General features: G+C 34.0%; 1 protein-coding gene across 7 annotated transcripts in view; it reads left to right on the top strand.

Moving 5' to 3' along the window:
• The window catches only part of FAM135A (family with sequence similarity 135 member A), a 131,153-nt gene that overhangs the window by 15,241 nt on the left and 99,203 nt on the right, over positions 1-16,709 (top strand). For all 7 annotated transcript variants that reach the window (XM_059400174.1, XM_059400170.1, XM_059400168.1 and 4 more), the window contains exons 2-4: positions 348-437; positions 2,110-2,212; positions 8,514-8,593. In XM_059400174.1, coding sequence (XP_059256157.1) covers positions 2,136-2,212; positions 8,514-8,593 — 157 coding nt within the window. In that variant the 5' untranslated portion in view covers positions 348-437; positions 2,110-2,135. The remainder of the gene's footprint in view (positions 1-347; positions 438-2,109; positions 2,213-8,513; positions 8,594-16,709) is intronic.

Genomic DNA, 16,709 nt, shown 5'->3' with positions numbered 1-16,709 from the left:
AGCTCCAGAAATCACTTACCTCTACCTAAGAAGTTATTTTAAAATAGTAGGTTTTACATCTTAAAAATTAATTAACTTAGAATATTTTGAGTATTCATGAAAATTGTTTCTGAACCACTGAAATAAGAAAATACTCTGATTTTTGTCCTTCGAAATATACATCAGTGAATCTTAATTTTGATATCAGTGAAACTGAATGAAAAATCTCTAAAACTTATTTTGAATAAGCTTTATGCAAAATATAGATCTTTTAGATAAATTGAGATTGTTAATGAAGCGCAAGTTTCCTTAAAATGGACTTCTTTATGTCTATTTTGTTTGAAATGTTATTTTTTTCTTTTTTATAGGGGGAACAATATATTTTCAATTAGGAACAGTAACTGGAAGTACAAGTTTGGTTATTTCACAATGTTAAAATGAAGCTTTAACCAGCAGAGGTAAGAATCTGTGATTTCTTTTGTATTTGTCAGTGGGTCAGAATATTTGTTGAATTTCTGTGTAGAACTATTTCAAAAACTATGAAAGGTCTGAGATTTTATCTTCTTGCAAGCTAACAATGTTAGCCTGCTACAGTGCCATGGATGTGGGCAGAAGACATGAGACTCTTAGATATAAGAAAAGGCTGATTTATACTGAGTAGTAGTAGCAGTAGCTACAGGACCAGGCAACACCTGCATATCAGTAGGTTGTATTATAGGAGAGGAACCTTAAGCTAATGGGACCTGGATCTTTAAAATGGATAAAAAGTTTGCCTGACTTAAGCCTCAGGAGGAGACTCTATTAAAGGAACAATAAACAAATTTGCCCTTTGTTCCAGTATGAGACACTATCTCTGACTTCTAAGGCAGTTTGCTGATCATGCATCCTTGAAAAATAGTCTGAAACAGAGGTAGTCAGGGTCTGCTTGCAAAATATGTGGAAACACAAGACTCTAGAGAATTGTGTTTCAACACTTTCTTACTCTGAATTGTGTTTTAAAGCACATTATTATTGATAAAGGTGATTGTTAGAGTACTTTTTTGAAATAGTGAAAAGATGGAAACTACTGAAATACCCAACAATAGAAGATGGTTTAAATTATAATATTCACAGTATGATAGTAAACAATTGAAAATAATGTTGTAGGGTTGCCTGGGTGGCTCAGTGGGTTAAGCTGCTGCCTTCGGCTCAGGTCATGATCTCAGGGTCCTGGGATCGAGTCCCGCATCGGGCTCTCTGCTCGGCAGGGAGCCTGCTTCCTTCTCTCTCTCTCTCTCTGCCTGCCTCTCCATCTACTTGTGATTTCTCTCTGTCAAATAAATAAATAAAATCTTTAAAAAAAGAAAAGAAAAGAATGTTGTAAAAGTACATTTATTGACTCATCAAAAAATTAGATGAAATAAACATTATAAAATGTACATGTAGCTTGATCCCGTTTTTATAGAAATTTTACAAAAGCATACACAGGTGAAGAATATTATACCAAAGCATTGTTGGTATATATTCTGTCAAGGGACAGAATCATGAATGTTTTTATTTTTGCTTGTCTGTATTTTTTTTTTTAATTCCTTAAATGAATATTTTGGGCTTTTGTAATAAGGGGAATTTCTTTTGAAATTTAAAAACAAATAGTAATTTAAGAAGTTCACCTAGCAGAAAAAACCTTTATGAATTTAATGGGGATTAAAGAGTACTAATTCTCTTCATGACTTTGGAGTTGCCTGGATGTACAGTGTAGAACCAAAAGAGAATAATTAGGTCACTTAATTTTTTTCTTTACTATTTTATCTGTGATAAAGTCAAGCATTTCTTTTAGCAATTTGCTGTATTATTTATTATCACATAGATGTCACAAAGGAAAACAAATGTTTAGAAAATGCGTTCTATTAGAACAAATCTTAAATTATAGATTATTGCTATTTAGTAAATATATAATTGGTAAGTAAATGTAGTTGATTCTGGTGCTGTTTAGTTGGGACAGGCTAAGTTAGGTACACTGAATTAATTTGCTTCATTTTTATTTTCTACCTACTTATCATAGTTTGAAATATGTTTGAATATTAGTGTTTTTGTAAGTTGGCATTTTTGTCATTCTGCTTCTCATGATTTTTTTTCCCCGACTTTTACCAGATTTGTCTTCTGAGTATAAATTGAAAATGACTGAAGTTCAAGCAATGGTAGAATTCTCTGTAGAGCTAAACAAGTTCTACAATGTGGATTTATTTCAGAGAGGGTATGTATTTTAATGTGAAAATTACATATTTTGCATAAGAAATGAGGTACAGGTTTTCATTTAAATTTAATTACATACTTACATTCCAGCATATATAAGGGAAACAGTGAGGTGTATTCAAATAATTATTTTATTAGAGAAATTTTAGTTTTAAATAGATGTTTGAGAATTATTCAAGTGGATTTAGTGATGATGCTAGATATATGTAATGTATGTTTATGAATTTGTACTGGGCATTGAGGGGACTTCTGTGTAAGATCTCATTTTTGCTTGTAAAAGCTTATAGTATATAGGGAAAATAAAATATATGCACAAAACAGCTAAGTAGAAACGCAAAATGATAAGTCTTCAAGAAGTGTATATAGAAAGTGCTCTAGGAATCAGAACAGAGAGATATCTTTCTGGGTTAGTAATGTTAGGAAACGCATTATGGAGAAATAGGATCAAAGTATGCTTAAGACTTGTATAGGCAAAAGGGGCACCTGGGTGGCTTAATTGTTAAGTGTCTGCCTCCAGCTCAGGTCATGATCCCAGGCTCTGGGATAGAGCCCCACTTCAGGCTCCCTGCTCAGCAAGAAGCCTGCTTCTCCCTATCCCACTCCTCTTACTTGTGTTCCCTCTCTTGTGGTCTCTCTCTCTGTCAAATAAATAAATAAAATCTTTAAAAAAAAAAAAAAGACTTGTATAGGATAAAGGAAAAAGGATAAAGTGAAAAACCCTCTTGGTAGTAGAGAGTGGTATGAATCAAGTCTTGGAAATAGGAATTAACATGTTTTTTAAAGAATATTTAGGAGATTGAATATTCTTCAGGAGAATTGCAGAAGAAAAGATAGTAAAGAAAGGAGAGGTATTTGTGAAGGGCTCCTAATGCCTGGAGAAGTGTTGACAGTAGGGATTTGGGCAGTCATCAGCGGTTTCCAAGTAAGAAAGAAATTATCACTATTACTACAAGAAGCCTTTACTAACATGATGAAGATTTTGTTATAGGAGACTGATGGTTGTGTAGAAGAAATAGAAGCATAGGGGACAGTTCGGAGGAGTTTGCAGTAACACAGGTGCTTGAAGGTCTGCACTATGAGTCATAGTAATGAAGCTGTGACTATCACTAGTACAGTGAGATAGATTTTCTGTTTGGTTTTTGTAGTTGTTTTGTTTTATTTCTAGTTTGTCTTGGCTTTGCCATCTTGATAAAAAATAAAAGTGACTGTTTTACTCCTCATGGTCTTTCACTCCTCAGCAGGACAGGCTGGGCTTGCTTTCAGAAGTCAAAGAAAGAGCAGAAGATGCCCGACTTCTTGAATTGGCACTATTACTTCCAGTCTAGGCTGGTAGTTCTTAGGCCAGTAAAACTTACTTAAAAATTATATGAGGTTTCTGTATGTCTGATACAGTTCATTCCAAGCTCTGAAAACGACACCCACTATTGTCTTTTGAGACATGACTATTCTCTAGATATAATCACTGCTATTTAGGGATCTGAATTCTGTGGGATCATACCCCTCAACTTCCTAAAAGCCCTTTTGTCAAACTGAGAATGTCTACTTAGACACTGCTCTAATTTCTCTAGAGATTTGAAGAAAGGGATTTATAGCCACTCCTTTGAAATTATGTTTGTCTGTGGCAGCGTTTTATTTTGAAAATCACCCGAAGCTTAGACCACTTGGTGGGACTTCTTGAAGGGAAACAGGACAAGATTATGGAACCCCAAATTAGGCACAAATGCAATTATTTCTTGAGAACAACAACAAAAAAAAATTGCAAAAAAAAAAAAAATCTTTAGGGAGACTGAAAATGAAAACCAGTTTTGTTTTCCATTGTAACAAGTCCTGGTCCATCTATATTCCCTCCAGATTCTGTTTGCAAAATAACCAGTTCTTTCTTTAGCTCATCCCATTCTGGCAGCACTTGATTATACTTAACAAGGAGTAACCAATTGACATGTTCAGCATTCTCCCTGGAAATTAGCTTGCTTAAGTCCCAAAGTTTCTTAGATACATTGTCTAACTTCTAAGTTATTGCTGACAGTGTATTTACCAAAAGTTTCATCACTGTATAAAATGGGTTACCATTTTTTAAGTCTCAATTTACTCATTTTTCTTGCATAACTGTAACTGTTACTTTGGTCCCAAATTCAATGCCATATATTTTAAATTTTTGTTATGGTGCACACTGTTTCTTGGTTACTGTTTTTTCTGTGTTATTTATGTATTGTCGCAGTAATGCAGCTAATAACAAACACAAAGCTTCAGTGGCATCACAACAATAAACATTTATTTTTTGCTCACAAGTCTGTCACTCAACTGGCAAGTTGGCTGGGTGCTATCTATTCCAGAATGGCCTTACCTCGGTGGACTCAGCTCTGTTTTATGATCTCTCATCCTCCAGCTTATTCTTGCAGAGGAGCCAAGGTCCAAAGAGAAACAAACTACAAGACCTTTTACAGCCTAGGCTTGGAACTAGCATATTGTCATCTCTGCCACATTATATTGCCCAAAACAACATTTAAGGCCAGCTCAGATTTAAGGATAGGGAACTAAATTCCACTTTTTATTGGAAGTCACATTACAAGATGTGTGGACACCAGGATGGGTAAAAAAATCAGACATTTTAAAAATCATTCTACTACTCACTTTAACATTTTTTATTTTTGTGTTATTAATTTCTGTGAGGCATTTTGGGGAAAAATAGTAGGATTTAATGACTAATTTCATATGGAGGATGAGACTGAAAAAGCATTAAAATATATATGTTGAAGTATGAATATATGTGATATCTAAAATTACTTTGAAATGGCTCAGTAAAGAAAAGGTATAGATGAATCACATATGGCAAAAATCTTTTTGTTAAAAATGGGTAGTGGGCATATGGGTTCATTGCTCTACTTTTTGCAAATTGGGTATTTTTAATAAAAAGTAAAAGATAATATTGAAGTTTTAAATCTTACTGACTTATACAATATTAGTAATGTTGGAATAAATAAGGAAATTGAAGATTAGTTCATTTTGATATACTGAGTTTGATGTGAGATATCCAAGTGGAGATAATTCATAATTAATTGGAGGTTTGGAACTAGAGATAAAGATTAAGTGAACTATTATTCCATTTTATTTCCAATCATCATAAACATAGTATGTGTAATTGCTGCTTTCATTAGTTTTCTCTTAATCTACAATTTGGTTTCCCCATCCATTGAGGACTTTTGAAGAATAAAATTGTGTTTCTGATCTTTCAAGTCTAATGGTTAGAGGATCATTGTTTTTAGATACATTGCTTGACTTTTTTTTTAAGAATATTTTTGCTTTCTGAGGTATAATTGACATACGATATTATGTTAGTTTCAGGTGTACCACATAGTGATTTGACATTCATTTACATTGCAAAATGATCACTACAATAAGTCTATTTATGATGTATCACCATACAAAGTTAATACCATATTATTGACTTTATTCCCCATCTTGTATTTACATCCCCATGACAAGCAGGGGGAGCAGCAGGCAGGAAAAGAGGGAGAAATAGGCTCTCCGCTGAGCAGGGAGCCCAGTGTATGGCTCGATCCCAGGACCCTGGGATCATGACCTGAATGAAAGGCAGATGCTTAACCACTAAGCCACCCAGGCGCCTCATTTATTTACCTTTTAACTGGGCGTTTGTACTTCTTAATACCCTTCACCCATTTTGTTCCACCACAGCGTTCCTCCCCTCTGGCAACCATGTCTGTTCTATATATCTGTGAGCTTAAGTTTTGTTTTCTTTGTTTTGTTTTTTAAATTCCATATGTAAGTGAAATCATGCAGTATTTGTCTTTCTCTCACTTAATTCAATTAGCATAGTATCCTCCAGGTCCATACATGTTATCACAAATGACGAGATAATCACTTTTTTATGGCTGAATAGTATTCCATCGTATATATATCTTCTTTATTTATTCATCGATCAGTGGACACTTAGATGGTTTCCATATCTCAGCTATTGTAGATATTTCTAAAATGAACATAGAGGCGCATATACCTTTAAAAAAATTTTTTTTTCATGTTCTTCAGGCAGATACCCTGTAGTGGAATTGCTGGATCATATAGTAGTTCTATTTTTAATTTTTCCAGAAATCTCCATACAATTTTCCATAGTGGCTGCACCAGTTTTTACTCCCACTAACAGTGAACAAGGGTTTACTTTTCTCCACATCTTCAGCACTTATCTTTTGATATTTTGGTGATGGTCATTTTAACAGGTGTGAGGTGACCTTTCGTTGTGATTTTAATTTGCATTTCCCTGATGATTAGTAATGTTGAGCATCTTTTCATGTACCTATATAGCTTCTTCGGAAAAATGTCTATTTAGATCTTTTGCCCATTTTTTCTTAAAGATTTTATTTATTTATTTGAGAGAAAGAGCATACAAGTGGGAGGCAGAGTCAGAAGGAGGGGGAGAAACAGACTCCCCACTGAGCAGGGAGCCCCATGCAGGGCTCAATCCCGGGACCCAGAATCATGACCTGAGCTAAAGGCAGAGTCTTAAGCAACTGAGCCATCCAGGAACCCTTCTTTTGCCCATTTTAATCAGATTGTTTGTTTGGGCTTTGTTTTGTTTTATTTTTGTGGGGTTGTTATTTTTTTTTTTTTGGTTTTTTGTTTTGTTTTATTTTTGCTATTGAGTTGTAAGAGTTCTTTATAATAATTTTGGATATTAATCCCCTATCAGATATATGATTTTTAAATATTTTCTCTCACTTAGTGGGTTACCTTTTCATTTCGTTGAGTTTCCTTTGCCTTGCAGAAAGTTTTTAGTTTTATGTAGTTTTTAGTTTTATGTAGTTGCCTTTCCTTTTGGTGTCATAGTCAAAAAAATCATTACCAAGACCTATGTCTAGGAGCTTATTGCACATGTTTTCTTCTATTTTACTTAATCTTTAGTTGGAATTCTCAGCATGGGAAGTTGAATAGCTCCTAGAAAGCTTTGTTCTCCTCTGGTTCCAAGGCTCCTGTGATTCCGCTTTGATTTTTGGTTTTAGTCATCTCATATTTTCAATCTGACTTTATCTTAATCTCAACTAATTATTTCTCTCTGTTTGTGGAGTTTTGCCTTGTTTCTTTAAGGCCAAATTGTCACTTTCAAGGTTATAGATTTAATCGGCTAGCCTTTCATTCACTCCTCTTTAATTCTGGCTTTGTGACTTGACCATATGTTCTCTTCAATGCTCTACTTTGTTATAAGTAAATAGTAGTAATATAATTATGTATTTTAATCTTTATATTATTTATAAATTTGATAATTTAAATTACTACCTGGGAAATTATTAAATAAAAATAAACAAAATATTTAATTCCTTGTGTACATCTAAACTAATCCCGATTTGTTATCTTGATTTTGCTTTTAGTAATCCTTTGTGTCTTTTGTGTGTGTGTGTATAGATGTGTGTATCCTCTATTATATAAACATACTTGAGTATAATGTTAAAACACAAACCTAATGCTTACCTCAAATTATTTATTCTATATAAGGTGTTATTACTAATGATTGGTTGAGTTCTATATATAGATATAAGTATTATAAAAGCCTGTAGAATAAATAAAGTATATAAACAAATAGCTCTGACCTTGAAAAAATGCCAAGTTCTTTAAACCAAATACATGTCTTGTTTTGTAATTTATAGTATTAAGCCAGTTTTCAAAAAAATTTAAATCTGTATTTTCTCAAAATTATGGTTAAGAATAATTTATGTTTATTATGTTTTAAAAGAAAAAAATAAATAACCAAATTAGGCCGTGAAAATCTTAGAAGTCTTATTATCCCTCTGGTTGCTATGACATTCTCTCATTTAAAGTAAGAAATATGAATACAGTTCTTTTGTTTTTCTCATTCACCTTTTTACTTGCTGGTTTCCCTTTGGGTCTTATTGAGTTCTGCTAATATTTGACGTGGATATGATGTATTGTTTTTCACCAGTAATAGATATTATGGGAGGGGTGTCTGGGTGGCTCAGTTGTTAAGCAGCTGATTCTGGATTTCAGTTCATGTTGTGATCGCAGAGTCTTGGGATTGAGTCTGGCCTTGGCTCCATGCTTATCACAGAGTCTGCTTGTCCCTCTCCCTCTACTCCTCCCCCCACTCATGCTCTCTCAATCTTTTTCAAATAAATACATAAAATCTTTAAAATAAAAAAATAAATCTTTAAAAATATATAGGACACTGATATAAGCAGACCAAATTTGTTACTTAATATGTACAGATATATAGAAATTAGGGCTTGCATATTTTAAAATATATATTGAAATGATTTTTTTGGTCTATTTTCCTTTAGTTTTTACCAGATACGTGCTTCTATGAAAATTCCACCAAGAGTTCCCCACAGAGTAGAAGCCAGTTTGTTACATGCAGCAGGTAAGCCAAGGAATATTTTTAACTTTTAAGAGAAGTCTGAAGCAACATTATAATGGTAATAATAACTTTTAATGTTTTTATTTTTTTAATTACAAATACACTGTCAAGTATCATTATAATAAGAAATATATTTGAGGCCGCAGTAAAACAGGCTTGATTATAGGTTCCTTGTCTTTCTCTCAGATTTCTTATGATGAGCATATGAAAGAATGTATGTGAAATTTCCACAAAAACAAACATAAGTAGAGGTCGTGTCAGTTACATCATGTAAGATGTAATTTTTAAAAATACACAGCGAATGTGGACATATAATTTGATATATGATTACAAAGGTGTTTTACTATAGTTTTATAGTATGCCTTTGAGAATATTTTTTTAGCCATATTTTTGGTCTGGGTTAACTAATTAAAAAACGAAATGCAGAAAGTACTTTTTTCTTGGCTTGGCATACATATTGAGGTGTAATTTATTGTCAGTTGGACTTTTGTAAGTCTACTTTCCATGAAGCAGAGATTAAAATAATTAATATTACAAGATAGATTTGGTCCTCCCTTTATGAACTTCCTTAATCTAGTAAACTAAATCCCTTGTCTATTTTATCTTATAAAGCTGCCAGTTGAAAAAAATAGAAAGACTTTTTTTTCTGGACTCCCTTTTTATTTTTTCAGCTTTATTGAGAAATAATTAACAAATAGGATTTTATGTATTTAAAGTATACAATATGATCTGTTGTATATACATTATGAAATAATTACCACAATCAAGATAATTAGCATATCCATCACCATACATAGTTCACTCTTTTGTGTGTATGTCATGAAAACCCTTGAGATCTACTCTTTGAAAATTTAAGTATACAAGACTTTATTATTTATGTAGTCACCATGCTGTGCATTAGAGCTTATTCATAACTGAAAGTTTATACCATTTGACCTATATCTACCCATTTATCTCACCGCCCCCCCAGCCCCTGGCAAGCACAGTTTTGCTGTTTCTATGAAATCAAATTTTTTGTTTTGTTTTGTTTCATTTCATTTCCACATGTAAGTGATTCCATGCAGTATTTGTCTTTGTCTGTCTGACTTATCTCACTTAGTGTAATGCCTTCCAGTTTCATCCATATCGTTGCGGATGGCAAGATTTCCATCTTTATGGATGAATAAGATATCCCTTTCTCTGCCTACCTCTATGTGTATGTATGTGTGTGTATGTGTGTGTATGTGAGAGAGAGAGAGAGAGATACCACATTTTCTTAATCTACTCATCTGCTGACAGATACTTCGGTTATTTCCATTATCTTGGATATTGTGAATAATGCTGCAGTGATCGTGGTAGAGTAAATTTCTTTTCAAGATACTCACTCCTTTCTTTCAAATATATACCCATGGGCTGGATCATTATGGTAGTTGTAATTGTAATTTCTTGAGGAATTTCCATACAGTTTTCCGTAGTGGCTGAACCAGTTTTCACTCCCACCAAAAGTGCACAAGGGTTCTCTTTCCTCCATGCCTTCACGAGTACTTGTTATATTTTGACATTTTGAAAATAACAGTTCCAAAAGGTATGAGCTAATATCCTTTGTGGGTATATGTGTGTTTAAGATTTATTTATTTATTTATTTATTTGAGAGAAAGTGCACATGCATGAGCAAGCCAGGGGAGGAATAGAGGAAGAAGGAGAGAGAGAATCCCAAGCAGACTCCCTGCTGAGCTTGGAGCATGCATCAGGGCTCAGTCTCCACAACCCTGAGATCATGATCTGAGCCCAGATCAAGAGCTAGATTCTTAACTGACCATGCCACTGAGGCACTCCATCTTTGTGGTTTTGATTTACATTTTCCCTGGTGATTAGTGATATTGAGCACCTTTTTGTATGGACCTCTCAGTCATCCGTATATCTTCTTTAGAAAAATGTCTATTCAGGTCTTCTGCCAGTTGTTTAATCGGATTGTTTTTTTGCTATTAAGCTAAATGAGTTCTTTTTCAGGTATTAATCTCCTTAGATATATGTGATTTTCAAATATTTTTCCATGTTTGATAGGTTGTCTTTTAATTTTGTTGATGATTTCCTTTGCTCTGCAGTAGCTTTGTAGTTTGACATATCCTAATTGTTTATTTGTGCCTTTGCTTTTGGGGTCAAATCCAAAGAATCCTTTCCAAGACTAGTGTCAAGGACCTTTTCTTCTTTCTTCTAGAAGTTTTATGGTTTCAGGTCTTAAATTTAAGTCTTAATCCAATTTGAGTTAATTTCTGTGAGTGATATAAGATAGGGGTGTAGTTTCATTCTTTTGCATGTGGATATCTAATTTTCTCAGCACCATTAAAAGGCTATCCTTTCCCCATTATATGTTCTTGGTACATTGTTAAAGATTAGTTGATCATGTGTGTATAGGTTTATTTCTAGACTCTATTCTCTTCCATTGGTCTGTGTATACCTGTTTTTATGTCATTATCATACTGTTTTGATTACTGTAGCTTTTTATTAGTAATATTATAGCCTTGAAATCAGGAAGTGTGATGTCTCTAACTTCTTTTATTTTTCTTAAGGTTACTTGGCTATTCAGAGTCTTTTGTGGTTTCATATGAATTTAGGATAGTTTCTTCTGTTTCTTTGAAAAATGCCATTGAAATTTTGTTACAGAGTGTATTGAATCCATAGATCACGTGGGGTAGTGTGGACATTTTAACAATATTAATTCTTCCAATCTAAGAACATAGGATATCTCTCCTTTTATTTGTGTTTCCTTTAATTTTTCATCAGTGTCATTGTTTTTAATGTACACATTTTTATCTCCTTGATTTAATTTGCTCCTAAGTATTTTATTATTTTTGATTCTATTGAAAATGGAATTTCTCCCAGTTTTAAATAATTGAGCAATTTTACTCAATTATTTATTTATTTATTTAAATTTAAATAATTGAGTGATTTTGCATTTATGAAATAAGCATGCACAGAACAGCTACCTTTTATTTATTTTTTTATTGAAGTATAGTTGACATATAATGTTATATTACTTTCAGGTAAATAACACAGTGATGAGATTGCTTTCTTGGTTTCTCTTTTGAATAGTTCATTATTAGTATATAGACAAGTAACTGATTTTTTATTTTGAAGATTTTATTTATGTATTTGACAGAGATCACAAGTAGGCAGAGAGGTAGGCAGAGAGAGAGGGGGAAGCAGGCTCCCTGCTGAGCAGAGAGCCCGATGCAGGGCTTGATCCCAGGACCCTGAGATCATGACCTGAGCTGAAGGTGGAGGCTTCACCCACTGAGCCACAAAGGTGCCCAAGCAACTGATTTTTATATGTTGATTTTGTATCCTGCAACTTTACCAAATTTGTTGATTAGTTCTAACAACTTTTTGGTGGAGTCTTTAGATCACGTCATCTGCACACAGATAATTTTACTTCTTTTTTTCCTATTTGGATGCCTATAATTTTATTGTCAAATTGCTATTGCTAGGACTTCCAGTACTATGTTGAATAGAAGTGGTGAGAGTGGGCACCGTTTCTAACTTCAGAGGAAAGATTTTACCTTTTCACCACTGGCTATTACGTTAGCTGTGGGCTTATCCTGTATAGCCTTTATTATGCTGAGGTACATTTCTTCTACACCTACTTTTTTAAAATTTTTATCATGGAAGTATGTTGAATTTGGCCAAATGCTTTTTCTGCATCTACTGAAATGATCATATGACTTTTATCCTTCATTCTGTTAATATGGTATATCATGTTTATTTGAATATATCAAATCATCCTTCCAGCCCAGGGATAAATTTCTTGACCGTACTAAATGATCCCTTCAAAAGTACTCTTGAATTTGGTTAGTATTTTGTAGAGGTTTTTACATCAGTGTTCATCAGGATATTGACCAGTAATCTTTTCTTGTAGTGTATTTGGCTTACGTATGAGGGTAGTGCTGGCCTTTTTTTAAAATTATTTTTTCAATTTTTTTTCAGTGGTCCAAAATTCATTGTTTATGCACCACACTCAGTGCTCCATGCAATATGTACCCTCCATAAGACCCACAACCAGGCTTACCCCCCCACCCCACTCCACAAAACCCTCAGTCCGCAGTCTGTCGTGGTTTGTCTCCCCTTCCGATTCCCCCGCCTTTTCTTTTCTTTTCCTTCTAATGTTCTCCACATTATTCCTTATGTTCCACAAGTAAGTGAAACCGTATGATAATTGACTCTCTTTGCTTGACTCATTTCACTCAGCATAATCTCCTCCAGTCCCGTCCATGTGGATATGAAAGTTGGGTATTCATCTTTCCTGATGGAGGCATAATACTCCATTGTATCTATGGACCACATCTTCTTTATCCACTCATCCATTGAAGGTCATCTTGGCTCTTTCCATAGTTTGGGTATTGTGGACATTGCTTCTATGAACATTGGGGTACATATGGCCCTTCTTTTCACCACATCTGTGTCTTTGCGGTAAATACCCAGTAATGCAGTTGCAGGATCATAGGGTAGCTCTATTTTTAATTTCTTAAGGAATCTCCACATTGTTTTCCAAAGTGGCTGCACGAACTTGCATTCCCATCAACACTGTAAGAGGGTTCCCCTTTCACCACATCCTCTCCAACACTTGCTGTTTACTGTCTTGTTGATTTTGGCCATTCTAACCGATATAAGGTGGTATCTCAAAGTGGTTTTGATTTTAATCTCCCTAATGGCTAGTGATGATGAACATTTTTTCATGTGTCTGTTTAGTGCTGGCTTTTATTTTTTTATTTGACAGACAGTAGGCAGAGAGTCGGGCAGGGAGAGAGGAAGAGAAGCAGTCTCCCTGCTGAGCTGAGAGCCCGATGCAGGGCTCGATCCCAGGACCCTGGGATCATGACCTGCGCCGAAGGCAGAGGCTTTTAACCCACTGAGCCACCCAGGTGCCCTAGTGCTGGCCTTTTAAATTGAACTTGAAAGTGTTTCTTCCTGATCAGTTGTTTGGAAAATTTTGAGAAGGATTTGTATTCATTCATCTCTCACTGTGGTAGAATTCGCCAGTGAACTCATCTGGTCTTGGACTTTTATTTGTTGGAAGATTTTTGATTACTGATTCAATCTCTTACTTACTGGTCTGTTCAGACTTTGTTTCTTTATGATTCAGTCTTGGTAAAAAAAAAAAAAAAGAAGAAGAAAGAAAGAAATTTATCCATTCTAGTGCAATTTATTGATTGATCTTATCCTTTGTATTTTTGTGGTATTAGTTGTAGTGTCTTTCATTTATAATTATATTTATTTAAATCATTTTTTTCACATTCTAGCTAAAGGTTTGTTGATTTTATCTTTTCAAAAACCAACACTTGGTTTTGTTGATCATTTTTATTGTCTTTCTAGTCTCTATTTGATTTATTTCCACTCTGATCTTTCTTATTCCCTTTCTTCTGCTAAACTTTGGACTTAATTTATTCTTCTAGTACCTTGAGGTGTAAGGTTAAGTTGTTTGAGATCTTTCTAGGTTATCTGTATGACAGAAATATTACATGTAATTAATGTCATTTACAGAGTACCTTTTTTTTTTTTTAATTATGACAAATAGTATTTCAGAAATACCCAATTAGAGTACTTTCTTTTTAAGTGGTTTTTTCCTTGACACTGTAATTTTGGTCAGTTTTTAATTAGTTGTAAATCCAGATTCAGTCATTATTGTTATCTCAGCTTCTAATACTATTAACTTTGTGTTACTGACTGTGAAATGTCCATTGTCTGATAATTTATGAGTGTGTGGAAGATGGCTCAGTGGGTTAATAAGCCTCTGCCTTCAGCTTCTGCCTTTTGGTCATGATTTCGGGGTCCTGGGATCGAGCCCCACATCGGGCTCTCTGCTCAGCGGGGGGCCTGCTTCCCCCAACCCTGGCTTCCTCTCTGCCTACTTGTGATCTCTGTCAAATAAATAAATAAATAAACCACCCAGGCGTCCCTTTATGTATATTTCTGAAAAACTTTTAGAAGAAGAAAAGAAGTTACGATTCTGTGAGTTGCAGAAAGGAAGGGTAGATGTGGTAGGAATTAGATGGTATTATACAGCTTATTGCAACACAATTAAATTATTTCCAGTACAAAATTGTGCTGACAATGAGGGGTTTGAGTCAGGAAATAGCTGTCATCTCTAATAGCATCAGTCATAAAAGACAGTATTTATAGGGCTGTTGAAAATTGATTAATAAGAAAATATTCAGACTTCTACAACAAAGAAGTCATTGCTCTTCTAAGAAACTGGCCCCAGTTTGAAATGTTAGAGCACTATGTACAATTTTGATAAAAGTTCAAATAACAGCTCACCATTCATAATAATGATACATATTTTTAAGGAAGCATACATTGTTTCATTTGCTTTTTAATATCTACCCATCCCTCTTTCTAAAAAAATAATTTTATGAAAATAATACAAGTAGTTAAAAAACTTACTAGTCCAGAAAGATTTGTAGTGAAAACATAGTTACTTTTTTAGATGCATCCACTTTTAACTATTCTAGTTCTTTTTCTCTAGTTCTAATAGTTTCCTATGTAGATGTTTTCACTTCCTGGTATGATGAATGCAAATGAATAGTAAACTATTTCCTCCTCCCTTCCCCCTACTTTTGAAGAGATACCATTATTTCCATATCTTTTTTTGACTTTGAAGTTACTGTTAAATAATATATTCTTTAAACCTCCATTCCCTATTTTAGCCAATATGACAAACCCTATTTTGTAATATAAGGATATAAGCAATCTTACCTCTTTTTTCAAATTTTCTCTTTTCCTCCCCCTTTTAACTTGTTAAGTATATCCTTTGTTTATAATACCAATGTTGCTAACATTCAAATTCTGTTTTGTAACTATAGTTAAATCCTAATGTGCTCTGTCTCTGGGTTGATTCCAAATGCTCAAAACAAGTAAATAGCATTTTCATTTTTATGATAACATGAGAGGGGAAGTGTTTATAAAATTGAAATGACTATCCAGCATATAGAAAGAAGATCTTAAGTTTCTGGCAAGACAAGACTAATCTTCCTTACTTTCCAGTTATTTGTGTTTGGCCAGAGATTTTCTAAGGCCATCTATTCTGGATAAAATTCTTTGTGTGTACATGCATTCCTACATACCACCATGCAGTGCTTTTATAAAGGTGATAGCAGTCAAGAACAAATTAATATCAAGAAAAAAGGAAGTCTGTAAATAAAGGTTAGCTTCAAAGTAAGGAGGGGTTGTCCCAGTTACTTTGCCTTGGGAGTAGTTAATTGACCACTTGAAATAAAGCTTCAGATATTTTGACATGGAAGAATCAATCATCTGTTTCTCCCCTATTAGTTGTTTCCTTAAGCCTTTCTCAGCCACCATTGTTTCAGGGGCCTTTGAAACCCACTGAAATATTTTCACAGTTTTGCTGAATTGTTAAGATTTTTCATGATTTGATCCTAACCTACATGTCTAACTTTATTTCCCACCATCTTCTTGTGGATTCTCCCTGTGGAACCACTTCTGCTTTCTCAAATTTGATGTGTTCTAACTTACCTCATATTTTGTGCATGTTTTCCCTACCTCATTATTTCCTTTTTTAAGCTGTAGATAACTCCCAGTTAGAAGTTTTCTCTGCTATGTTTCATAGCATTTTCTACAAACATCTTTTACATCTTAGCATGTTATAATTTATTATTATTTATTTATTATAATACAATCAGACATCAAGTATCATTAAAGAAGATTGCTTTTTTAAAATGAAGAAAATTGGGGCACCTGGGTGGCTCAGTGGGCTAAAGCCTCTGCCTTCGGCTTGGGTCATGATCCCAGGGTCCTGCTTCTCTGCCTACTTGTGATCTCTGTCAAATAAATAAATAAAATGTTTTTTAAGAAAAAATGAAAAGTTAGAGCTAGAGACAATTCATTTCATGTCGGGAATCTACTACTCTTAACAGTAACTGAATAATTTCAGTAATCATGAAGGGAAATCAGAGTTAGAGCGTTCAGTAAATTTTGTATAACTTGTGAAACTTAAGTCCATTTTGCATTAGAAGCCTCCATTTTGCTTTAGCTAGATTCACTAGTTTCTTTCTGTCACTTCCATTATTTGTCTTTTTACCTGGCATAACAGATAGCGATAATTACATTGGCATTTGCTTTAGCC

This window comes from Mustela nigripes, chromosome 5, assembly GCF_022355385.1.
Source record: "Mustela nigripes isolate SB6536 chromosome 5, MUSNIG.SB6536, whole genome shotgun sequence".
Classification (NCBI taxonomy): Eukaryota; Metazoa; Chordata; class Mammalia; order Carnivora; family Mustelidae; genus Mustela; species Mustela nigripes.
The sequence above is the reverse complement of the archived record's forward strand: the minus strand, read 5'-3'. Positions and strand labels throughout refer to the sequence as shown.